At 40.0% G+C, this 26,339-nt stretch overlaps 1 protein-coding gene across 3 annotated transcripts in view; it reads right to left on the reverse strand.

The window, feature by feature from the left end:
• The window catches only part of LOC123985620 (limbic system associated membrane protein), a 520,828-nt gene that overhangs the window by 18,476 nt on the left and 476,013 nt on the right, over window positions 1–26,339 (reverse strand). For all 3 annotated transcript variants that reach the window (XM_046073301.1, XM_046073300.1, XM_046073302.1), the window contains one exon: window positions 14,827–14,952. In XM_046073301.1, coding sequence (XP_045929257.1) covers window positions 14,827–14,952 — 126 coding nt within the window. The remainder of the gene's footprint in view (window positions 1–14,826; window positions 14,953–26,339) is intronic.

A 26,339-nucleotide genomic window follows, 5' to 3' on the forward strand; every position in this document is an offset into this window, starting at 1 on the left:
GAGAGAAGAGAGGAGAGAAGAGAATTTAAATGAGAGATGAGAGGATGTGGCTTGTCTAGATTTTTTTAGGCAGCAATTAACTGTCAGTAATCTCATGTGATGTTTATAGAGAGCAACTCAATCATGAAGGATGAATGTAATGTAATGTATTGTCTAAAGAAACAATACAACATTTCACGTATCTTTGTCTGTGCCCACTGGAGAATACAGCTTCCTGCACACAAAGTGTGTGCTTCACATGTTATCTGTTTAATGAAGCATATTGACGACAGATTGGTTAATCTCATCTAGAGGGAATTGATTAGAGTGTGTGCACAGCATATGCCCACGCCTGTGTGTGGAGGCGTTATGTCTGTATTGTGAGTTTGAAGCGTGCATGCATGAATTGGGGTGAAGACGCATTTCTTTGAAGGTTTTCAGGGAGAAACTGACTGGGTGAGTGATTTAAAGTGTGCACATTGGAAAAGTCCCATGAATCCTTGCATTAAAATATATTGTATGATCACATTATTTATGCTAATATGTTTAGAGGAGGAAGAGTGGGTGAAAGGAAAAGAGTAAATTAAGTTGTGGGAAGGATGAGGAGTGAGCATAATTTCTTTTTATATGCATTTTTTCTGTTTTAACGAACATGCTCATAACTGACAATGCTGGCATGCTGGTGTTTAGCAGATATGTGTCCCATCTTTATTTAGCATGCTAGAATGCTCATGTTTCAGGGGTGGCAGTAAGCTCACCCCATGTACTAGCCCGATTCCTTACCACAGTGGCCCCTTTGCTGCGTGTCACCACCTCTCTCTCTCCCCCATTTCATGTTTCTCTTCAGCTATCCAATCCGAAATAAAGGCAAAAAAGTAAGAGAATGTCTTGCATGAGGCCTGATGTGTTTAAAGATTCCAACAACTCTGTTCACCAGCTGTCCCGTCTTTCAGTTACATTTGACAACTGCGAATCTGAATTAGACATGAGGCAAACATCCCACTATTTTTATGAACATCAAAAACACACAACCTCCTCTTTATGCGCATAGGTCTTCTTCCAACACACATTAATTAGCTACAGAAGAATAAATTTACTTAAAGTCTTGGCACCAACACATATAACACATTCTTTCTCTCTTTTTCTCTCTCACACATTCACATATATATACACACACATGCAGACTCTTCCACATGTGAATCTGTGAACTCAGGTCAGAGTTTGAATCCCTGCCAAACAGAGTTGCGTTTGTTGCACGTCTTTTGATTAAGTGTTCCATGTTGGAAGTGCTTTTGCCCAACTTTTCTCCGGGTATACTTGGAGTGAGGGGCATGTGTCAGTAGCCTTGAGCTACTCTAACAATAGAATTCCCTATAAGGAACACAGCGCGGATAGGTGGCAAAATGCATTGTTTATTTTCAACTCTGAGAGAACAGCATTAACTGGAGTAGAAACTCGTGGTGGCAGAAGGTGTTTTAGACCACTGAACTGCGGAGTTCTGGCAGATAAAGCATCCCCCCTGTCATCTTTACAAACTGAAGCTCATCTTTCTATAAAATATAAATGTTCTACTGTGTGTCATCACTTAGATATATCTGTATGCAATGAAAATGTTAAGTGTCATAATATGGTCCAATTTTGTGCTTGTAATATTTTTTTAGATTTTTTAATATTTAATATTTTTATATATTTATATTTTTAAGATGTATCCCATTTTAGGGGCTGCATATCTTATTCCAGAATGATATTATCAGATGATTATGATAAAGAACTGTAGCCCACAAAAATACTAAACTCAATTACCTTGCTGAGATGCGTGTTGATTGGAAACAATTTCTTTTTGGAAAAAGAAGTAATACCTCTGATGTGGGCATTTCAATTCACTTTGCTCTAAAAGGATACTGTAAATATAAACTATGTGATAATTGAGAATTACAGGAAACACCTGTGAAATAATTAAGTTATGCTGCTAGCTGCATTACAGCTGCCATTCTCTCTTGAATGTTTATAAAATTTGCTGAAAAACTAAATTAAAAAGTCAAAAGGTTTGTGAATGTCCAAACTGCAAAACAGGTAGTGTATACCACATGCTTATGGCTAAGCAGTGACAGTATATTATTTTGAATAAGAAAACTGCTCTTCAAAACTCGCCTTTCACCCCTTCTTGGACAGTAATTCTCTAATTTGCCATGCAGCCTGGCGCTAGCCATGCTGAAAAGCATATAGCATATAATTGCTGTCATTTTCCACACATTATACTGTTGAAAGCCCAGCAGCCTTTGGGATATGCAACAGTAGGCTTTTGTAAGCGAGTTGGGAAGAGTTGAGGGGCCTGGAAGAAGCACACTTCTACAAATGCCTGCTGGATACTGATTTGCATTGCACTGGCAATTTTAAGTTTGTGTGAACAACTACAAGTTTGCCATGTCAATTAAAGCACTCCGTAGGAGTGAGGGACGCCGATATGATGGGAGCACCAACACACATTCTGTAGGTCCATACATGCACTCATGACCCCCCTCCACCTCCCAAAGCAAGACAGGGGACCAGGGAGGAGAGAGAGAGAGCAAGTCGGAGGAGGCATGAGGGGTGAGGGATGTGAATCACAAACCAGCAACTTCAGCTGGCAACTGGATGGTGTTCATTTGCATATCCTCATGCATCATTCATCAGCATCACTTTACCACAGCACAAAACATTACATTTATTTTGCAAATGCTAATTTATGTTAAACAGCTGATTTGAGAAACTTCAGAGTTGAGTAGCATAAAAGACCCTGCGACATTTATTTTCTTTTGTCTGCACGGGTGTGACAGTACGTGTGCCTGTGTCTGTATACACACACATACCTATCACTCCTTTCTAGACCTTCAACTTGGGGTATGTGTGTGTGTTTGACAGTTAGTCCTGGCCTTACGTATGCCAGCTTCCTGTCAGGAGTCGGTTTGATTTAAATGATGGGTCAACACATAATTACAGAGTAACTATCCTCATCAAAACGTTCCTCACGGTGGAGATAATGAAAAGACGACTGAGTTCAGAAACTAAATGAATCTTAAGCCCACTTACGACTCTGTTGACAGTGTGTTGCCAAAACTAAACATGCCATGCAATGCAAACATCTATCAACAGGGGTTAAAGGGAAATTGCACTCTAAATTCAAATGCATGTGATTTGTACATGTGGCAGGCATTGGGTTTAAATGTCAAATGTAATTTTAACAATACAATGCATCTTTATCATTTCTCCTCTCTGGTAGTTTAGAGAAAATCACTTACAACCTGCAATGTCCTAATTCCTTTGAAATGAACCAATCTGCACCAATCTTGTCTGTAAAGACTCATGCACACCTTGAGTTTCTTGTAGACAGGTGCGTAGGAAGAAATATCCATAGACAAGAGAAGAGAGAACTCCCGCATACTGTCATTTTACTTGCAATAAACTTTATTAGACCGAAACTTTGTATCTGTAATGAAAGCACCGAAAATATCCCTGCGACAGTTCTAATGTCCTTTTACACTTGGCAGCAATTCTTTATATCTGAGAAGAAATCCTACATGAACAATATCTTTTCAGTGGGCTGAGGACAAAAGGAGAACTTCCACTTCTCTTCCACTTCTATTCACAAGCCATTTGCTGCCACTGCTGCTGGCGATGCAGAAATAACACAGGTGTTGGAGCCAAAAACAAGACGGCTGTTTATTTGCCGCTTCTTGAGCCGAAGAAATGATACGCACAGCAGAGCAGTGCAGCCGTCTGTTTTTCTGAACGCTGTCATTCCTCTCTCTATCTCATTTTCCCACTCTCTCCTTCGTCTCGACTCCTCATGTGCCTTTGTTGTTTTTTGGGGCAGCTTCGGTGTGGTTTCTCTCCGTGTGGTTTCTCTCCGTGTGGCCGCACATTGTATGGCACTATAAATAAATATATATAAGTTTATATATACACTTGGTTGCTTGTCCTATTCGAGTATGAGGACTTAAAAGAAGATTAATAGTTGATAAAACAGAATAGGGTTTATTGATTGAATTCCCATAAAGGGGTAGTTGGGTTGTCCACTTTTTCTTTTACTTGGCTGATAAATAGATCTAGCCTATTGTTGTGGGAAGACCTCTCATTATTGTCTGGGTAGATTCAATGGGCTTGTGTTTGTCATGGGAAAAGAGGCTTTGTGTTAAGGAAGAATAGCAAGGTCAGGCACAGACTATCACTGCTTACTTTTTATCTGCACTCGCTCCTTTTCCTGTCTCTGTCATGCACACACAACTGCACACTCAGACGCATACACTGTCAGAACCTGATATAAATTCATCATTAAGCTGCAGGGTTTCTCTTGAAATTACTTGACTGGATTCCCAGTCAAGTAATTTCAAGAGAAACTCATAATATTACAAGAATGAATTCATGATTATACAGAAGAGTCAGGATGTTCTGACTGTTAAGTCATAATTTTCCGAGACAAAAAGCCATAATATCACAACAATATTTTGACAGAAAAGTTCCTATAAAAATGTTACATTACTAAATTACAGGTTAAATCTTGCAATGTCATGACTTTTTGAAAGTATGATTTTATTCTCTAAACAAATTTTTATGTTATTCACCTATCAGATCTTTTCCCCAACAGTGGTCTAGATACTCCTTTGTAGCACATAACTAAGGGAAACAACTATTACTATCCTGATTAGGGAAGGTTTCACTGCACATACACATTTGGGAAACAATTAAGGAAAAACCAACATGAAATATCTTAAGCTAGCTTTATTGGCAAGTGTCTTTCTTTTGGCAGGTTGTATCATCTCGAGATCTGTTCTGTTTAAGATACCAGGCAAAATGACCCTGTCAAAGGCCTACAGGCTACAGTGTGAATGAATTGTTAACAGTAGCTATCACCTTTTTTGCTCATCAAACCATTCAAAGCCATCTCATGCCCCTGAAGCATTTGTTACATTCCTCCACTTATTTATTTAGGCTTTTGCCTTTAATCTTCCTTTAATTTATCATCTGTCTGTGCAGGGGAGCTGCCCAGTATGACCACATTATTTAACCACTGTCTATATAACAACTCTACTGGTGCAAAAGGGGGCTTGCTCAAGGCCATGTGAAGAGAACGAAAAAGGCGCAGATTTTCAAACCAAAAACCATCAAATCACAAGTTCACTTCTCCTTCAGGCTACTGCCTCCCTGAGGGGCTGTGTGACTTGGGGCTCCCGAAAAAGTGCTTATGGACTGTAAAAAAAAAAAAGTGCTGAGTTTCTGTACAGTTGTGACTTTAAACAAGTGTGAACTCCAGTGTTCAGCCAGCCCAGCGGTGACTACACCTAATGAGGCCGAGCAGACACAGGGCAAGCTGTGCTCATGATGTTCTGTGCAACGTGTGACAGCAGACTGATTTCAGAGCAGCTGCCGGTGGTGCTGATTGTAAACAAACAAATGAACAGTGACAGTCAGCAGATATGAGACCTGCTGAGAGACGGATGAGCAGCTGTCTTCTCTTGATTCTCAAAGGGGCTGTTGGGCTGCATGCGCACACACACACACGCACACAGCTGGAGACATATTAAAGGTTTGACCTGGGTTGCTCTGACAAGGACCTGTCACCACCTTACACTTCACTCCCACAATCAGTAGGCTTGTCAGCTCCTCTCTGTCACTGACAGCTTGGCACACAATGATATGTGTGTGTGTGTGTGTATATGTGTGTGCATGTCTCCTGCCTAATCTGCTCACCCACTCCTACTACACGGGAGTTACACTGCTGAGACACCTATGTATCTCCACTCTTGCCTGCTCCACTCCCTCCTGAGAGGCAGAGATATGTGGCCGTTTGTGTGTGTATGTGTGTGTGTGTGTGTGTGTGTGTGTGTGTGTGTTGTGCTCTACTCCCCTCCCCTACTCCATGTCTCTCTCCAGACAGTGAGATGAGGTGCAGAAAGGACAATTGAAGTGACTGTCATTCTCTCTCGATGGAAGAAATGGGAGGATGATGGAAAGAGGAGGAGACAATGAGAGTGAAAATGAGGGAGAGGAAGATGGTGACAGCGAAAGATGGGAAAGATACAGACTGAGAGGAACCAGGAGAGAGCCTTCCGCACAAGGTGCCAGTCGTGGGGAGACTTTCCTGAGCTCGGTCTTCGAGCATGGCCGGCACTGCAGAGGCCAGTGTAGGAGGGTTGTCAAGGGCACTCAGCATCAAACCTCTAAAAGGCTGCTCTGCCAAGCACTGTTATAAAAGGGTTATGACTTCAATATTCAGCCTGATCATATAGCGTAGGAGCGTGGGCTGCGGTCCAAATCAATTCATTTGGACAGATGTCTTTGTTGCAGTGAAACTGTTGTGGAAGATTCATAGCTTACCATTTACAGTTAGCTGACACTATCATCCAGAACACCTTAAGGGTCCAGTGTGTTGCTCAAGGACACTGGGACAGTAAACATGACTGCTGATGGACAGGTAATAGGTGTCGAGGAACTTACACCATTGATATTTTGGTTACAAGACACTATTTACAGCCATTTATCCATTTAGCCGCAAGGATGCAGCATGGTAAATAAGTCAGGGCTTCTTTACGACCTGAATTTAAATCATCAGTATCTCACTACTTTCACTGCAAGCTCCTCAGATGTCCAGATGCGTGTGTCTTTGCTTGAGTGGATTCGAGGTTCACTGTGGTTGTCCTCCCTGCAGTGCTAAATGACTGACAAAATGTATTACACCAGAGAGGTAAGAGGATCTGGAATGCATAATTGAACATTAATTAACTACTGGAGTTGCTATAACTAATGATAAGAATAATTGCACATCTAATGAAACTGGCCATTTGCATAATAAAGCACAGTTCTGTTCATTCTCTCTCCATCTCCTGCTCTTCTTTTTCTTTTATTACTTTCTCCTTTCCTACTTCCCTGAGGATAGCACAAAATCCACCAGTTCCTCTTCTTTCCAGCTCTGTGTGGGCCCTCCTTGTGTCATGGAACAACCAGAGGCAGCCAGAGGGCATGTATTTTTCCTACTTGTCTGACCGCTATTTTGGTGGTCTGAGAGGCATGTGGTGAAGGATTTCTTGCTTGACCAGCGGCTCCATTTCCCCCCTCATCATGCTCGACGGGGTGCTGCCACTCTCCCGGCCTCCCATCAACCAGGAGCCCCAGTCTACCACCTTTAGCAACTGTTCTGGGGGAGTTAAATAAAACAGGAGTAGACTAAAGCTGGGAATCAGCCATCTAAAGAGATCTCAGCATACACGTCACACATTACTGTACTACACACGTGTATTCATGCTCTCTCTCATGCTCTCACTCTACTTCTCCTCACCCTTCTCTTTTATCTTCTTTCCTTCCTCCCTCCTGAAACGTCCCTTCGCCTCTGCTCCTCTCCCCATCCCTCCATGCTTTATTGATCAATTGCCTCACAAGTTCGAGCAATGAGTTATCCAGTCAATATTTACAGCAACAAAGGCTGAACAGAAAGTGTTTTGATAAAAAGTACAAGAACCATGAGATTGCGTGCTACCTACACAGCCTGGCCACTGTCCCACAGGGGTAAAACAGATGTCACGCTGCTTCTGCGCACAATATTATACACATTGTCTGCCTCAGATCTTCTCCATTGCTGCCTTTGGTGACTGTGGTCAAAGTGTCCTGTTTATTCAGACACATTATGGGTATGTTGTTGTTTTTTTTCCCCCTGGTTAACACCATAAACTGGATGGAGCTGACTTCAGTCAATATTTTCACACTCAAACTCTATGCATACAGTGCAGTGAAAGTATAGAACAATGGCAACACGTATTCTCCACATGAATCACACTCATGAGGGGAAGATTATAAAAGAACATGTTCTCATTAAAGACAGTGAGATGAGTTTCAGGCTCAGCTAAAACTGCAAAAAACAATTCCTCTAAATTAAACGACAAAACGCATCATTTGGAACTGCCCTTCAAAACGAGAAATACTAGTTTTTTGATCTGGGCCGGTATTTATCAAGCTTCTCAAAGTGCCACAGTAGTCTTTAGTGCTGAGAATTCATGAAATTTTCTACTTTTAAAATTATGAATAAAAGCAAGTTATCAAATTTCTTAAAGCTAAGAATCACTCTTATTCTCCCAGTTATTTAAAACAGCTCGAGAAGTGTCTCAAGTGTTTAGGAGCTGCCAGTAGGGGCTTGTGATGGCACTGTGACATGCATCTTTCAGGAGAGGAAGAATGTTTCTGAATTATTCGACGACGCACAGTTAATAAGATGGGGTGGGACAGCGCAGGCATAAACTTTGTCAGCGAGTTGGTGAGGGACGTCATCTCACCTCTGACTTTACGCAGTAATGCGCTTTCAGTTAAATTGAAGGTTGTGATGACACTTCATTTATTTGCCACAGGACAAACGCAGCAATGCTGATGATTGTGGCCGTCGCAACCATCAATAAGCCGAATAGTCATGGAAACAATTATAGCACTTAGGCTACAGCTCCACACACTGTCACGCGTTTCATCGACTTCCCAACAACACCCCGTAATCCGACAGAAGCACACACAGTTCAAGCTGGCAATACAGGAGTAGTAGAAGTAGAAGATGAATTTTCATTTATTAATGTAGGCCTATATCATAATTTATTCTCATGAAAATTCTTTATTGTTAAATGTGTGTTGAATATAAACTCCTCCTACCATTCAATGTGAATTTATCTGAGAATATTCTTAAATAAGGAAATCTATTCAGTGATTGTTCCTTGGCGACATCGTCATCAAAAATCCTGTTTGTGGCACAGCAAAGTGTCGTAAATCAGCACTAAGACTGACACTTAAGATTTAGTCCTACACTTCACTCAAATTATTGCTATGATGTTTGATAACTAACTTTTAAGCCAAGAATTTTTTCAGTCTTCAGTCAGTTCTTAGCAGTGTTCTTATGAGTAATTCTTAAGCTTGATAAATACGGGCCCTGATCCTTATTGGCAGGATGACATAATTTGTCTGTCCATTCCAAAATCATTACAGAGGTTAGGAAAATATCGCGTTTTCAACATGGTTACAATGATAAACACATGGTCACAAGAGAGATATTGATGGTTTATTGATGGCTTTTTCACTTTCACAGCAACTTAATATTTTGTATGCATGCATTATAGAAAGTGTTGATAATTACACAAGGTGTCAATCAGGTAATTATTTGTGACTGTGGTAATTATCACAATTTATCGTTATAGTTATCTGCTTTGGCAGTGTAAGCCAGACAATAACTAACACCGATTGGGTTAACTGGTGCATGTATCTCTTTAATGAGCACCTTGTTTGCTCTGCCCACAAAATTCCACATCCTTACTCATAGCGACGTATGTCCCGCCTCATTGTCATCTTAGATCATGCTCATGAAGCCACAGTGTTCCTCACTTCTTCTGATGGCTCTCTGTAGTCACAGCAGGTCAAAAAATCTCTGCCTCAGACGTGCCCTCGCAATGTATTATGAGTTTATGAATTTATACAATAACCTGCCTGACTTCTTCTTTCAATGACAAACAAAAACAGTATCTTTGATGGATATATATATATATATATATGTGTGTGTGTGTGTGTGTACATATATATATATATATATAAAGTTATCTCTCTGTTCCTTTTTAAATCTACCGAGCATGTCATTTTATCCTAAGAAACCTTACATGTCAGTTACAATCTCATTAGCTTCGTGATAACTGAGCAACAGAGACAACAGTAACAGAAAGAAATAAGATTGTGCAGAGTTGAGAAAGAGCAGTTTCAGCTTGGATGGGCCCGCGGAAACAGATGACAGCCATAATCAATGCAGACACCCTGAGAAACACTGCTATTAAGTATCTCATAAACAAATCCTAGGATGGAATACCAATTTAGACAGTTGACTGAAGAACGCTGAAGTCATTTGTCACCCCCGTTATATGAATTGTATGGGACTGCCTCAGGTTTTACACCTGAGCCCCTGAGAAAAGAAGTTTTACTTTACAACAGACACAGCTGACTTGTTACAGTCTGCAGTTTAATGATCTTCTGGGTTTTTATAGTCAGTTTGGTTTGTTCTAGTTTAGAGTTTTACAGTGTTGTCAGTTTTATTTAAGCCAAACTTGCTTTGCCTGCTCCTTTAACCTCTCCTTTGGCAAAAATTTTTTAAGTTCCATGCGTTAGAAAATAGAATTCAATCATGATGCTAACTGTTGGGTTTCACATATTTGGTAGCAGAGAGAAGTCCAAGGCAGGTCTCAAGTCTCTTATGGCTTATAATGAGCATCCTATCATCTGCTGCATGCACGCTATCCAGTCTGCTCAGAACACTGCATAGCTAATATGTAACATTACGTGGTAAACAATAAACCTGTCACATCCCTGTAGCAGGTGTTAATAATTTATGTGGTTTTCTCTCAGTCTAATGTTAGCGAGCAGAAAGTTTGATGTGGTCAATCCAGCATCTTTTATTTTGATACCTTAATGTTTATGAAATAGAGTTGTTGAAGAAGGTGTTTAAGAGTCCCAAATCTCAAGTCCGACTCGAGTCTCAATTCTTTAGAGGATGAGTTTCTGTGTGACTGAAAAGTGAGTCAGAGTAGCAACAGTTCATCTATGTACACAAACTCCTCTCTCCAACTCTGACTCTTAACTCCACCGGTCCTAGAGTGAGACTTCTGTCTGAGCCTGTTGATGGCAAAAAGAAGCACACTAGTCAAGTGAAATACTAGTCATTTCGGCCTGAAAATATGTGAATATGAGCCCAGATTAAAAAACACCCAAATTATCCTTTAGGTGCGACTCGAGTCCAAGTCTGAAACTGGAGACCCCATCTCTGCTTGGTGGCCTCTGTAGTTAGACTTCTGTTTATGCATTGCAAAACTGCATATTTTCTGTGGGCCTTCTAACACAATTACACAATTGTCATCAACTTGCAGGTGTGTTTAGATTTGACTAGTGCTGCAACTAATGATCATTTTCATTATCTATTAGTCTGCTGATTATTTTCTGATAAAATGAGTAATTGTTTGGTCTATAAAATGTCAGAAATCTCACAATTTCCCAAATGTGACCTTTAAATTACCTGTTTTGTATGACCAACAGTTCACGACCCCAAAATATTCACAGTATTATCGTCAAAGAAAATATTCACACTTTAACATTAACAATTAATAGATTATCAAAAGAACTCCTTATTATTTATCTGTTGATTGATAAATTGATTATCAGCTATTTCATCATTGCAGATCTAAATTTGAGCAACTGAATATCATCAAATTATCCCCTTAAAATTATACCACATTCACTCTGTTTTCTTTCAAAACTTTTGCTTGCTCCACTTTGAAGTCAAGAGTCACAAAGGCAGATGGGAGATGAGCACATTAGAAAAAAAAGTGCTTATTTTTAGTGCTTTGTAAGACAAAGGAAAATTTAGCCGGCCAACCACAACAATGGGGGGCGTTATGGCCCAGATTACAACAAAAACCAATAGGATGGAGGGTAGTTTGAGTTTTTCATACATTTTTGCAAACTATATACAGTAGGAACTGTTTGCTCCACCTTTTTTCTTTCTCTTGTTCTTGTTCTGCACTGCCCATTTCTCCACACTGCTCACTTATATGCACTCCACGACCAATCACGTGTGATGACAGTCCTTTATGTTTAAAATCGGCGGGTGGGTTGCTGATGGTCTACAGTTCTGAGGGACTGTAGCTGCCCAGTGTTGTTTTCACTTTGACTGAACCACTTCATTTTTGCTTTTTTAACACCGGCCTGACTCTCCAGGCCAATCAGCTGGCCAGGCCATTGGGTATTGTACCAAAGGCCAGTCTTGGCCTGGCTTTCATTAATCTGGAGGACCGTTGTCTCATGTGGCTTGAAGGAGATACTACAGAGTGCCCTTATTTGAAAGATTTTCTGAGTGTGTTGGTACTGTGTTTTGATGCTCTTGCACTGCTATTTAAGGGAACAAGCTTGAGTTTCTGACAACCTGAAGGTAGACACTTGCTAAATGAAGTGATGTTGGCAGGTTCCCACGGTTTAATCATTTGTTTTGGGTTAGAATTAGGTTTACATTAAAGACAGGTTTAAATTATGCATGTGGTCGTCAGGGATAAAGTCAGAGAGAAAAATGTAGTCACTGGAGGGTGGGAGTGCCATTGAATTTTCACACATACGTGCACAGCATCGTGTGCACAAAGGCATCAATCTGAATATGAATATGCATGTGGTTATGCAATGATGAGCTTTAGCCAGATTTTGGCACTCAAGTATATGACTCTGTAAAAGACTGGCCATACCTAATCTAGCCATAAGTGCAAGCCTTGACCTTATAACACTGCGGTTCTGAAAGCGTGGATGTTCTGAACGAGTGGATGCTTGTTAAAATAAATAATAAACTTTTTCCATTAAGGTGGCAAAGGGTGGCTCATTTCAAATTTGAGCCAGTTTACAAGGCAGGTTATCTTCTTTATTAGTCAAAGAATACAATGTTGCTACTATTTATTGGCCAACTAAACTTCAGTTTGTTCATCAGTTGAGATTACTGCTTTAAAGTAATCTCAGTAGTGGTGCCTTTATACCCGTATAACAATAAAAATACAATCATCTTCAGTGAAATTTGTGAAATATCCCTATTGTTAGTAAGTTTAAACCATTATGTACTGTATATCTACTGTATAAACTGAAGACATTGACTCGGGGGCTGAATAAAAGACTTGAGTCATGACTTGGACTGGCATTTTGTGACTCACGAACATCTGTGGCACAGAAAATAGTTGAGAGCCTCGCTAGCAGAGCGAAGCAGCGTTACCGCCCAGGCAGACGAAGGCGTGAAGAAGTGAGACCACAGGCTGCCAGACATCATTATCTCTCTCAGCAGTCCACCACACACTCTCAAACTGGGTTAGACTTATGGATTCTGGGGTGAAAGAAACCCGCAAAAACAACAACAAAAATAATAACAGTGGCAGTGTTTGCAAACGGCGTGGGACCCCCATCTCTGGAGCCACATGTGCCTGTGTAGACTTATAGGATCCAATCCTGACAGGGCGCTGACAGGATTTTCCTTCTATCACACTGTTTCCATTTCACCATTCATACTGTTTCAGTAAAGAACAAAGACTTGTCAAAGGTGGTCTGCCTACTACTTCCTCTACAAAACATAGATAATCAAAAAGAAAAGCTACGTTATGGAAAAAAATTGCAGAACTTGAAGAGGAGTCATTACTAAGGCCCACTTAATTCCACCTTCAAAAACTTACAATTGGATATTGTCTTTTCCTTCCCGCTAAGCTGTTTAAACTCACAAAGGAGCTTTACCTACAGTAACTTTGTGAGCCATCTGAACCTTCAGGTCTTCTCTTCAGTTTTGCAGGAAGAAAATGAAGGGAAGCTTTCAGTTTTCATCACAGTTCTATAAAGCAGCCAATCAGATCCATACGGCTCACAGGATTTGGCTGAACAAATCACTCCCCTTTAACGCAAACTGACAAAAGGGGCAAATACACCCATCCAAGTTGTTTAGCTTCCAGGTGCAGGAAACAGATGTATTTGATGAAACATGTCTGAAGTGCTGACAAACTAGCACAGTAATTGATAAAGACACACAAACAGAATGGCTTTCAATCAACACAATGCTTTTCTCAAACTGAGATGTTCTCCAGCATCTCCATCAATCAAACTACAAGCTTATCACCACAGGAGACATTATTCTTTTCTCTGAAACTGGATAAAATCCCAAAGCAACAGTATTACCACCATCTGAATGCACATATATGGAGAGATGGACAACACATGACCTTTACACACTTACAGCAGTTATAGCATGTCCAAACACCAACATGGCTATCATACATGAGAGGCTACTATATAAGAGACACTCACCATGGTAATAAACCCCTACTAATACCAAGCTACAAGTTATATCTACTTGTAAGTGTTCGTTTCACAAAACTATTCATATTTGTATCTGCATTTGGATTTTTTCTGTTTTCTACAGCTATTTATACTCCTCATATGTAGTTGAGGTTAAAAGTTATTTTAGTTATAAGTTAAACTGCTGACAAAACATAAATTATAAATTAATCATAAAAATAAAGCATTTAGAGAAATAAGTTTAAAGATGGGAAAATACAAGTCCAAGTTCAATTCCAAGAATTTTACTGGGCCTTATTCCATGGTTTCTCTTGGTTGTGTGTATGATGTTATAATGCACAGAATTTAAAGTTAGTCTGAAGTGTTTATTATAACAAATGAGAAACCCATTGGCAAAAAACTTGCTCATGGGCATTATTGCATAATTTAAAAAAAGGGGCGAGGTTGTGCGTGCCCTGGGAGGAGGTCCAGATGGGCGTCATTAGAAGTGTTGAGAAAAAATTGAGAAAGCTATTGACAAAAAACTGACAAGCTCTTTTGACAAATATGACATGCACTTTTGAGATGGTTCCTAGCTTCAGGTTGTCAACTTCCCATCTACGGTCAAAAAAAAAAAAAGCTACAGCAGCATGTGATCTAGCAGATCATGTTTTCACTGCACAGACAACAGTAATACTGAAGAAAAAGTCTGAATCTGATGATTATCTGATGAAGTTCTGAAGAGTGTCTTATTTCTATATACATATATCCTGTACTGTATATGTACTGTGACATTTGTGGCAAATTGGAACAACTGCAGGAAGTTCGATATTCATAACTTTTCCCTCTATAGCCCTTACATATAGCATGCACCAGAGGTACTGTTCTCAGAGCGATTTAGCATCTTGGGTGACTTAAGAATCTGGTATTTAATTGCTGAAAGGGTCTGGTATGCCACTGGCTAGAGATCTAGACTGACACAAATGATAATGAGTACTGATTGGCTTATTGGATGATTCTTACCTGAGGGGTTGAGCAGTCGCCAGGTGATTGCAGGGTCCGGCCTGCCAGTGGCCAAACAACTGAGTGTCACATTACTGCCCTCATTCACTGTGATGTCTTCTGACACCTTGTAGATGTTGGCTGGTACTGAAAACACAAGAGAAATGACACCAAGGTTAGAAAGATTGCTATTATTTATTAAATATGAAAACCAACTTGTGTTTTATCTCACACGGACCAAGATCCAGAGCTATCTGAGGAGTGTCAACTTGTAGAACTTTATGACTGAAATAATTTTTTTCTTTTTACATAACTTAAAATAGTGATGGGAATTACAGGTCTTTGAAGGGAGCCAGATCTTATGGCTCTGTTCCTTCCTGAGAGATAACGGTTCATTGTTCTTTTTCATTTTATCTTTAGGGGGCGGAGGTTACCAGGTTTACCTGTGAAATAATCGCTAGGATAATGATAGAATAAGGTGGATTAAATTCAAACTTAGACATCCCCCCAATATAATTTAATTTCGCATGTGTGGACTAGGTTTAGCAGCACTAAATTACTTGTATTGCCAGACTAACGTCAATGACTTGCATTGTAAACCTAACACGAGTCAGTGAATTTACCCTTTGATTGAAATGTGTTACATAAATAAAGTTGCCTTGCCTTGAATGTAATCCATCCAACACTTAAAATTAGAAACCATTTCAACTCCACCCAGCTGATGCCACTGCAGTGTATGCCGGGATAGGAACCAAGGGAACCCACTATTGTGCTGTGAGTCGTAGACATTACTAGAGTGGTAATTTTACTGGTACACTGTTCACAATAAGGGGTGTTGATATAGTGCAGGAGGTAAAATTTGGGCGCAACGATAAAAAGAACAGCTCTCCCTAAGTACGACTTGGTTCCCTTCGTTCGAACCAAAGAGCCATTGAAAAGAATCGGATTGTTGGGGATAAATAAATAAATATCTGACACTTTCCCATTTAAAAACAGCTGCTTTGCTCCCATAACACCCTTTGCCATCTGTTCATAGAAACTATTGGCTACAAACAGAAATTAACTGCAAACACAAGCTCACCTTGATTCTCTCAGTGAAAGGAAGAGTTTATAAAAGCTTTGGAGAACCTTTATTTCAAACTGCTATAGCCCTTAGAGGTACTTACAGTAAACTTTCTCAACCCAGGATCCACATAAGCAATTTAATCCTCTGCCCCGGGACTTGAGCTCATGAAAACAGATTGCTTCTCTTGTCATACGGGAACCCACCAGACGCTTGGCACTGATTCTGATACTTTCAGAAAAGTAGGCTTTAACATAGGAATCAAAATTTAAAGGTGAAATAAATAATTTGTGTGTGTGTGTGCGTGACACTGATGTTCAAAGTAACACAGAGCTGTATCATCTTGACTCAGCAAGTTTAATGATCCTCCTGCCTCGCGACCGCCATCTACTCCTCACTGCTCCTACTGCTCTTACTCCCACTCAGGCAAACAGAAACCTGGATAGGAGGGAGGGAGAAACCTTTACTCTTGGCAAAACAACTCAGATAAATTAAGAAGGTACAGTCTGTTTTAAAGCGAGTCAGCAGCAAAGATACAATCAATCATGAAGGATGTAGAGGGCATACATCACTGTTTTCACAAACAGTGGGTGAAGTGGTTGGGATAAGGTATCGTATACGAGGCCAGAAATACAAATAATGATCAATGGCTTTGGAATATGATGAATGTTGGAGCATGCATAATGCGGACAAATGATGAAGAGTAACTTTGATTTTTTCTCTAAACCTGTGATAAGTGAATTTATTATTCTAATTTCAGGCATGTGTGTGTGTCAGGTTAACATTCCTTCTGGCCCGGTACACGCCATGTTGTCTCTCTTACATTAACCATATCTTTACCAGCAAAAACACCTGTGGTCTATTCAATGTTTAAGTGAGGCTTACGCCGGAAGCCGTTGGCATGTTACTGTAATTGTTAACTACTGCTATGGTAAATAGTTGCCTATGTAGTTCATAGGTTTTTATGTTTTCGTAAATAATTCACTGTGAAGTAAGAAGGGATAGTGACATTGTCCAACTGGAGTAAAAGTTACTATGAGTAAAGGTTTATTGTTACCAGGTCTGGAATGTCATCATTTGATGGGCTAGGCCACATGCCTTTGGTGTAGTCAATGTTTGAGGGCACAAAGGCCATAAAAAAAAACAATAATTTTAACTACACTGGAATTATGAATACTTCACTGATAAACCACAGAATTGAGTAACATTAGGCTTTATGATCAGAGTTTTGATATCACATCCACATTTTTGTAATTGTGGCATTTCTCACCAATTTTTCACCATTTTTTATTTTTATTTTTTTTACAAATAATCAGTCGATTAATGGAGGCACTAATCAGCAGAAGAATTAATAGCAAAAATAATTATTAGTTGCAGTCTGATACAAAACAGCTTAATATGAGCTCCACCTCAGCAACGACAGCAGTAAAATACTGCTTTTAAATGAATGCATGAATGCATTATATGTTATAACATATAATAGTATAACAGTCACAGGGGACATATTTCAGCATTGAGTACTTTACTTTTAACGCTTTAATTCCTGATTATACTTTCATACATTTACTTAAGTAACATTTTCAATTCAGTAGGGTTACTTGTTACAGAGTATTATTGTGTATTATCGTGGTATTAGTACTTTTACTCAAGTAATGGATCTGTTCACCACAGATTACCGCTTCAGCTGCAAAACCTTGACTGACAGTTGAACTGGTATGGAAGATCTTGAGGAGGAGGATGTGGGCTGGTGCATAATCGAAGTGGGCCAACGCATCTCTCTCGCCCTTGTTTGGACGCCCAGATGGGACTAGAGTGAGAAATGGGTTGAGGGGGTGTCCGGGGTCATGTGCTGTGGTGAGTGCCATTCAAGTGATAGCTCTGTTATCAAGATCTGAGAGGCTGCTGGTTGGGAGACCAATGAATTTGTAAGCACTGTATGTAGTACTGAACAACTTGCATGGTAAGAAAACAGGGGGAGCAGTAGAGTAATATGGATGGAATTATGCTTTTGTAAAGCAGCAACAGAGAGGGCTTTGAGTTAACGAATGGCAGAGAATCTTTGTGGATGTCAGTTATGTGTGAGTCAAAACTGAGTTGATTGTCCAGTGTGATTCCAAGGTTATTTGAAGCTTTCAGCCTGGTCTACTGTCTCACCACATGGGATTCAGGAAAGCGCAGTGTGTTGGGGCTGCTGATAACCAGTTACATATTATAATTCAGCTATAGATAATTACACTACTGAATGAATTAGTGTTCATAAGCCATCAAACAGTTATTGTCATTAAATCTGGCAGTGTCATCAGAGTACTTAAAGTATGTGGTGGTGGGAGATGAGCTATGGCATTAGTATTTATTATATTGTAATGTTGAGATGTTTGAGCTTCTTTATCACTGTCGATGAAGAGAAAGTTGCCTGGTGATTCTAGGTGTTGTAGCAGGGGGTGCAGGAGACATGCTACAGCATCCTCAATTCCCCTCTTGGCATTGTAGGAGAACTGGCGGTGATCCAGCTGTAGACTGACAGATGGCATGATGTTGCTCAGCGCAAGCTTTTCCAGGCATTTCATGATTATTAAGGTGTAAGAGCAAATCGCCGAAACTGAGGAGCAGGATTTCTTGGGCACCATTACGATAGAGTATGTTTTCCAGAGGGTGGGAACCAGGGCTGTAACGGTTCTGAAACCGAGACCGAAACCGCGCCACAAATGTCCACAGTCTCATGTCGCAGTTCTGTCTCTCAGACACCTGCTCCTCGAACTGTTCTCATTAAGACGGTGTAACTTTGGAGGCAGCGGCTGGTCACACTCACACACATGCACACACGCCTAGCCTGCACCTCTGGTCTCTCCCTGCAAACACAGTGACTTGCTCCGCCTCTTTCTGTCTCTCTCTCCCTATACGTGTATCTGAACTGCGCACTTTCTCCATCAGCAGTACGTTTCAGAAAGTCATCATGTTTAATAAACTCACACATGATTCAGTTTTCAAGTGCGCTGCATGTATATATGTCGAAAACACTGTATTTAAGTTAAATATTACACCTTTGACCAATTTTAATGTCTTCCAACTGACTATTTTGGTTCAGTCATGATTGATTGATCATGCCTGCAAGTTACAATACTTTAATTAACCCAAGATGGAATATAATAATAATAATTGCAGCAGCTTAGCTGCATCCTCCTGTGTGAAGGGTGAAGGATTCTCACACTCAGCAGAGTATTTAGAAAAAGTGACAGGGTCAGTTATTGTGGACCTAGCGAGGGTCTTTAGCTTTTGAAATGATTGCCTCGTGTTCATGTTGCTAAATTCCTGTTCAAGCTAATTTGTTTGTTTGTCTGTTTCTGAGTTTGGCTTAATTATGTCATTTTTGACAGTGTAATTGATGGGTTTGAAGGAAACTCAGTCCTTGTTTGTTTTTCCCTTTCACTGTATTTAATGTGGGGAGATATACTGTATATATATATATAAGGTTTAGAGCTGGAATATTGGTATGTAAACCCCTTGATATTGTCACTTGCACCGAAAACCGCAAAAGTTGTTGTGCATCAGTTAGACACAAAGAGCCAGAAAAAGCTTGCTATATCACTTGCCTTGTTATGTTCCTGCAATGTGACCCTGCCATTATCCTGAAGTAAACCAGAGAGTAATAATACTTTTAAAAACACAAGTTGTTAAAAACAATGAACTGTTTGGTGTTGTCATTATATTCTATTCTGTTTACTGGACACTGGACCTTCACCTACACACAATCAGTTCTTCACTATATCTAAAGCCAAGTTGAAGAAAAGAAAATGTGTTGTCAGTTGGAAGGTATTAAGGACTGTTAAATGGTTGTATTTTGTTTTTATTAAAATGTATTCATTTTTCTTCTCCAAAATACTAAACTTATTTACCACACCTACCTAAACCCATGGGGGACCTCACACCCCACCTTAAGCACCACAGTGCAGCAGGGAGATCCCCTCTCCATCACCTGTTATTTTTAATGTGTTCTCATTATCCTTATTGATATCGTATCTCTGTCCTCCAGAGCAAAACCTGCATGTTTGTAATCTGAGGTGGCCAAATCATCCCCAAACTCCCTTAAAAAATCTCATAGTTAGGAGAAACTTAATAAACTTGGCAAATTCTAAATTATTTGTCCCCTGTGTTAAAATTGGCAAAATATCCAACATGAAGTTGCCTCTCTTTTTACAAAAAATATTGTGTCAGTTTGTCCTGTTGCAGTCAGGCACACAGATGAGTGCAATGCACACCATCACAGTTATTTCCCACCTGTATTGCTTTAATTTTTCAAGCAGTTCTGTTAATAATACATCTTTTTGGCTTTCAGGGCACAGAATGAATGCATAATCAATCCTTAGTGGCGTGTTCTTTCAGCCTTGTTGCTTGCTATATTTTATGTTAACTAAAAACAAACATCTGTAGGCTATAATGTTATGTTGTGCACAGATGCCAACATGCTGTAGGCTGTGGATTGTGTTTATACCTACCTAAGATACGAACACGATGTGAGCTAGACTACCTTCCAACGCATTTACACTTTTCACTGCAAGGGTAACCATCAAGGCCTATTATATTAAAAAAAAATAAAGTCAAGTAATTTCATTTTTATGGCTGCTGTGCCAAATAATATTATTCTGGCCACTGCCGCTACAGTTTTGTATGTTATTTGGGAAAATGGTAATTAATATGCACATGTCGCTAATGTTGGCTGTGTGGTCATGCACACATATTCTGCTGAAGTGCACACACAGCTTGTGCGATGATGCGATTATTTGGAGAAGGATTGCCATGTTGCTTAAGAAATTAGCAGTTTGTTTTTGGTGATAACTGTCACTGGTGGAGGTGGAAATAAAGTCTTTTAATCAAACAAAAGAGTATGTGGCTTTGACCAGCAATAAAGCTTTAAATAACAGTCTACACTCTTTACAAATCAGATTACCATTTATTTAGCCATCAAAATCATTTGCACATAAAAAGCAAGGTTGGGAAGTAAACAATTAAAACTTATGGGTTACCTGCTTAGCGTCAACAGCAGCACAATCAGTTGTAAAAAGCTGGTGCGGAAAGTAACAGACTCTGCCAACTCTCAACAACTGTTGTCAATTTGTCCATAAACAGGCCACTTAAACCCCAACTGCTCCATTAAAGTTACTCAGTGGCCCTTCAATGAGGACTGCGCCACATTCGTACTCCTGCTGTGGGTGTTATCCATGCCAGCAGGTACCGTGGTTTCCATTTGTTGTGAGGCATGTTTCTAGCTTTGCACCTTTCATTTTGGTGCCTATATTGAAGCAGCTTTAAAGACTTGTCTTGAGTAGCTACAGAAAAGCTGCCTAGCTGGCTGTGTAACTAACAAAAACATATGGGAAATCTATGCTGAGAGCATTTAAGACTTCCAAGTTGTAAACACATTTGTGAGAGCTGCATCATGTAGGAATTCAGATCTGATCTGATAGGAGCTGCTGTGTTGAATTGAAATAAAGCTGCCCTGTTCCTCCATATCAACCATGTTTTCTAAGAAACAATTTTTCAATGTTTGTCTCTTTCAGATTGTTTCTCCCGCAAGGTTATTATTGAAGCTTTGTCTCTGTATAGCATCAGTAACAGCCTCCTCCCAACTAACTCTCTCTCTCCTCTCACCCCCCCTCTCACACACACACACACACACACACACACACACACACACACACACACACACACACACACACACACACACACAGTCTCGCTGTGTGCCATCTATAAAAAACACTTCCCTCAAGCACACACAGTGGGCCCCCACTGGTTTCTCTCCTCAGTAGATTTGTTCTTGTCTTGATGTTTCCAAGTTTAACCTGGGACAGAGCCAAGCGGCTAACAAACAGTGGTTTATTAATTGGATCTGGTAGCGTGTTTATATTGGTAAGGACTGAGATCATTTCACACTGGCCTTGGAACAGGTGTGCTATGCAGCGGTGCCAAATGAGCAAACTGCACAGGCTCAGCAGATTCAAGCAAAAAAGGATGAGCCTCCACAGAGATCCTGCCATAACTCAGCAAAAAGAGGCACTACTTATTAAGCTCTAGAGTTATCTGCATTGAGATCTATTCACGTCCACAGAACACTTAATGACTGTTTGTTCTTTTCCCCCTTAGTCCTACTTGTTTTTACCTCCAAACAGTCAACGTTTTAACCAAATTTCTCCTTAAGTAGCATTAAAGTTAAACTTCGACACTGTATGTTCCTCACCTGTTTGTGTTTCAAAGAAATACAATGCTTAAAGTGACTTAAATATTTAAACATTAGATGCTATTTTGGATCATTACATTAAATAGAAAATTGCAGATGTGTCGGACATAATTGGACTAGAATTAAAAATACTGTTTTGAGGGTCTGCTTGGCTGTTCAAAATGCATTTGTAAGAACATTTGCTGTTCAAGAGGTTTAAGGTTTAAAATATTCAACATATTTCTTCATATATGATGAGATTTTGTACATAAACTGTAAAGTGGAATGAAAGAAATAAAAACGCCGCAATGAGGAATATGAAGATATCCACACTGACAGCGTGCATAAGCGACAGAAGCTAAGAGAGCAGCTTTGGGGGAAAAAACACATCTTTTAAGTGCTGCAATTTGGTAAACTGCTTCCATACTTTGTTCCAGCAGAAGATGAGGAAACCCCCAAAAAAGGAACCATTTTTCTTAATGCTATGAGTATCAAGCAATTCTCAGTGACACTGAATTGGTTCAACTAATTTGAATGTACTTCAAGTTCACAATGAGCACATGTTTAATGTAGGAAAATATACACATAAGAGAGGGAGTTACGGTTACCAGATATAAAATATTACTGTAAATCATTCAGAAAAACTACAAGTTATCTCTGCATCCTTGGCATTTTCTTTTCATGTGTCCTCATCTTTCCTTTTGACCCAGACTAAACAGTTACAGCCTCAACAACACAGACCCACGTAGAGGTCAGAGACCACCTGTTCTGAGTTGGCTGAACTGGTGAGGCGATATCAGAGGACACATCTGGCCTGACAGAGAACAGGCCGGATGGGAATGGCAGCATGCTCGCTCCCGGGGCTCAGGCTGGTGACGGATGACTCACAGCTGATGCTGAGGTCAATAGAGGTCACATGGAGAACGGAGAATGGAAGGTCAGTCAGGACAGTGTTTTTCTATGGAGTATGTAATTTCTGGACAGGGACGGTTTTATTTATAGGAAGTTTTTTTGTTTGTTTGGCAAGTAATTTGAAATCTGTTAGTGAGGGTTGCCAGGGCACCTTGAGATCTCACGGGTCCGATTTCTGTTTGTTTCTAGAGTTACCAGTGATGGAGGTCCGACCAGTTGTGGATCAAATCCATCATTCCAGTGTCAATATCTGTATCCCAAAGCAGCAGCGTAAAATATTATGTCTCGTCTCCCTCTGAATCAGAAACATTGGCAGAAACAAGACCTAAGACAGCAGTGCCATCATTCTTGTGAGATTACTAACATTTAACCTGGCCTTTTTTCTTCTGGCTTTACAGCAATCCTTCCTCTCTATATGAAACAGTTTGTGCGTGAGTATGTGTGTGCGTATCTACATATTTATGAACTCCAACTGATCCCCACCCCTCGCTTCACAGTTCACTGTGTTATTTTCTGCATTCTGGAAGGGAGTGGAGTGATGAGAGGGAATGCAAAGGAGGGGAGGACAAGCATGTCCTCAGAGCTCTATTCTGCCTTATTCTTTATCAGCTTTCATCTCTCGGCCCTTCAGAAAGACTGAACTATAAAAGAGTCCAATCACTAGGCGACATATTATTTTTCCCTCCTTGAATACACTATATTATAGCCCAGACCCATACAACTTCTCCTCCTTTTGCATATATAACTTCAGCCAGCCATAGCTGGGAGCGTGGGTTTATCTATTGGCTCAGTGTGTGATTAACATAATAAATATGAAGTCTCCTCTGTCCCAGTGCTCACAGTGAGTATGGACAGAGAATTTAAATAAATCATAGGAAAACTCACTCATTTTTCTCCAGTAACAGGGTAAGCTGTTCACCTTCTGCACGTACCAGCAGCTGGAGTGACGCAGGGTAACTCTGAAACACAAAAAGATGATGGAGTGTTGAGGTGGTGCACGGATCTCACCCATCCTGCCAGTGGATCAGCGTTTGTGTGAAGCTTCACCTTACTTTGACACACAGACTGTACACAAGGCAGGATGTGGCAAGGCACAATAGCGTTAGAGGAACAGGAAGAAAGCTTCCACATCCTACACTTCCCAAGTCTGTGCATGACACAAAAGTAGGTCCATAGGACTAGTTTCACAACTTAACCAAACAACCTAAGTTGTCTATCTGTATTGTCTCTTTAAAGTTATAATCCTTATAGGGCTGCAAAAAAATATCCTATTGCACTAGTTTTGACAGATATAACGATTGCGATAATATTCATGATTAGTGGAAATTATTATTTTTGCATCACAATTTTTTTCATTTTACTGAAAAAACAATTAAAATAATCATGATTTGTTGGGGTCTGCAACAAACAAACATGTTTTCCCACATCTGAAGAACACGACTTGTAGGTCGAGGCATCTTTGCAGCACTACAGTACTTCATTACAATGCTGCTTTGTCAAAATATTACGATTTTGATAGTACTTTGATTAATTGTGCAGCCCTAAATCCTTATGATTTTCATGAAATCAAATCCCATTTTTAATACAATATATGATTGGCATTTTATATTCAATAGCCATTTAATGTATTCACATTCAATAATTATAATAACCTTTTTTTTTTTTTTATACATTAGTTTAAATTGTTAGTGGTGGAGCCATTCAAGCACTAGGGATAAACTGCCTACCTGTGCACAAGGGATTCACAGGAAACAGGAAACAATGTATGTATGTCCAGCATAATTTGATCTCATTGATAACAGCCTCACTGTTTTTTGTTCACTCTCTTCATACCACATCAGAGCTCTACAAACGGAACATCTTTCTTTAACAGAAAACTATATTTCAGTGCAACAACAGTGATGACTACGCGATGTGAGTATTTCAGTGCCACTGATTTATGACCTGGGAAATGAAGGGGATGCAGGAGATTTCGCTCACAATGTCAAATGTCATTTTGACATTTAATCCTAAATCAAATCTCAAAACGGCAATTTCCCACCAAACAGCTCTAAGATGACGCTTTTCAGAAAATAGTACAAATTCCCTTGCAGCAGGACAGAAGCAAATTGTGTTCACGCCTGAGGCATAATGATGGTGTCAGATCATTCTTACCACATGAACATTAAAAATACGAGAAAAATTTAAGACATGGTCAAATAAAAAAATTATTAATGTATCCTAACTAGTAGACAGACAGAAATAGTCAGACGTGCACAGTGAGGAATGAACATGGATTAATGTAAAATCAGTTGATATTTTTGACTTCCTGTGTCCTCTTTCACAGTGATATTTCTTAGGTCTGCTGACCGGTGCTTTCAGGCCACTACATTGCCAGTCGGTCTGCAGCTCTGTCTGAGAGTGTCTATGTTTGTGTGTATGTGTGGCTGCAAGTGTGCCTGTGTGGAGAGTGGATATCACTGTAAGTAATGACTCTGCAATACTTTACGACTGCTTGATAACCTTCTATTGGCACAAGGAGCAGCAATATAAATCTGTTATCCATGGAGGTTTAAGTCTTAGTGCAGCAAGACTGCCCTAGTGGTCAGTTTAATTTGGGGAAGGGTCAGTTTGTAGATACCCTACAGTAAAACCACTGTATCTCCTAAAAACAAAAAACAAAAAACAAAAATGTCAGCAGTAGCTGGGGGGTTATAAAATATCTGATGTAGTTGAAAAAGGTGTGCTTAATTAACTCCAGAAAGCTAAAAGTTGCATTTTTCCTCATGCCTACAGTGTGTGACACGTTGGTGATAAACAAGTCATGTAATTAACATCACTGCCCCTCTTCTACTGACTGACTTTGAAAGAGCAGCATAAGGCTGGAAAAAACAACTCCGTCAGATGGTGACTTCCCTGCACCAGGAAAAATGTTTGATTGCTCGGGGAGCTCTCAACCTACGCATTTCCCTCCTCTGGAAAAGTTTTCTTAAGTTGTGGTGGGGGGATGCCGAATTTCAAACATTTTCTTTTCCAGCTGTAGTAAGTAGGACAGACTGGTTTTGAGAGAACTAAGGAAACTGCACATATGTATGGATGTGTCTTTAAATCTAGCATACACTGTATCTTATGATGCAGGAAAGGAATTACGTGTTACGGGGCTTCTTCATGCTCTCAAATATCCCTCACAGCATCGGGTTGTGCACTGCTGACTTGTAAAACTGTTGAAAGGCTGATGAGTTTCACGAATAATTTCACAGTGTGTATCGCCTATGGGGCAAACTCCTATTCAACAAACAAAAGAGGATACTTAAAACAAAGGAGAGGGAGTTGGCGAAGAGAGAAACCGCAACAGGGAACCAAGAGAGA

This window comes from Micropterus dolomieu, linkage group LG17 (assembly GCF_021292245.1).
Source record: "Micropterus dolomieu isolate WLL.071019.BEF.003 ecotype Adirondacks linkage group LG17, ASM2129224v1, whole genome shotgun sequence".
NCBI lineage: Eukaryota > Metazoa > Chordata > Actinopteri > Centrarchiformes > Centrarchidae > Micropterus > Micropterus dolomieu.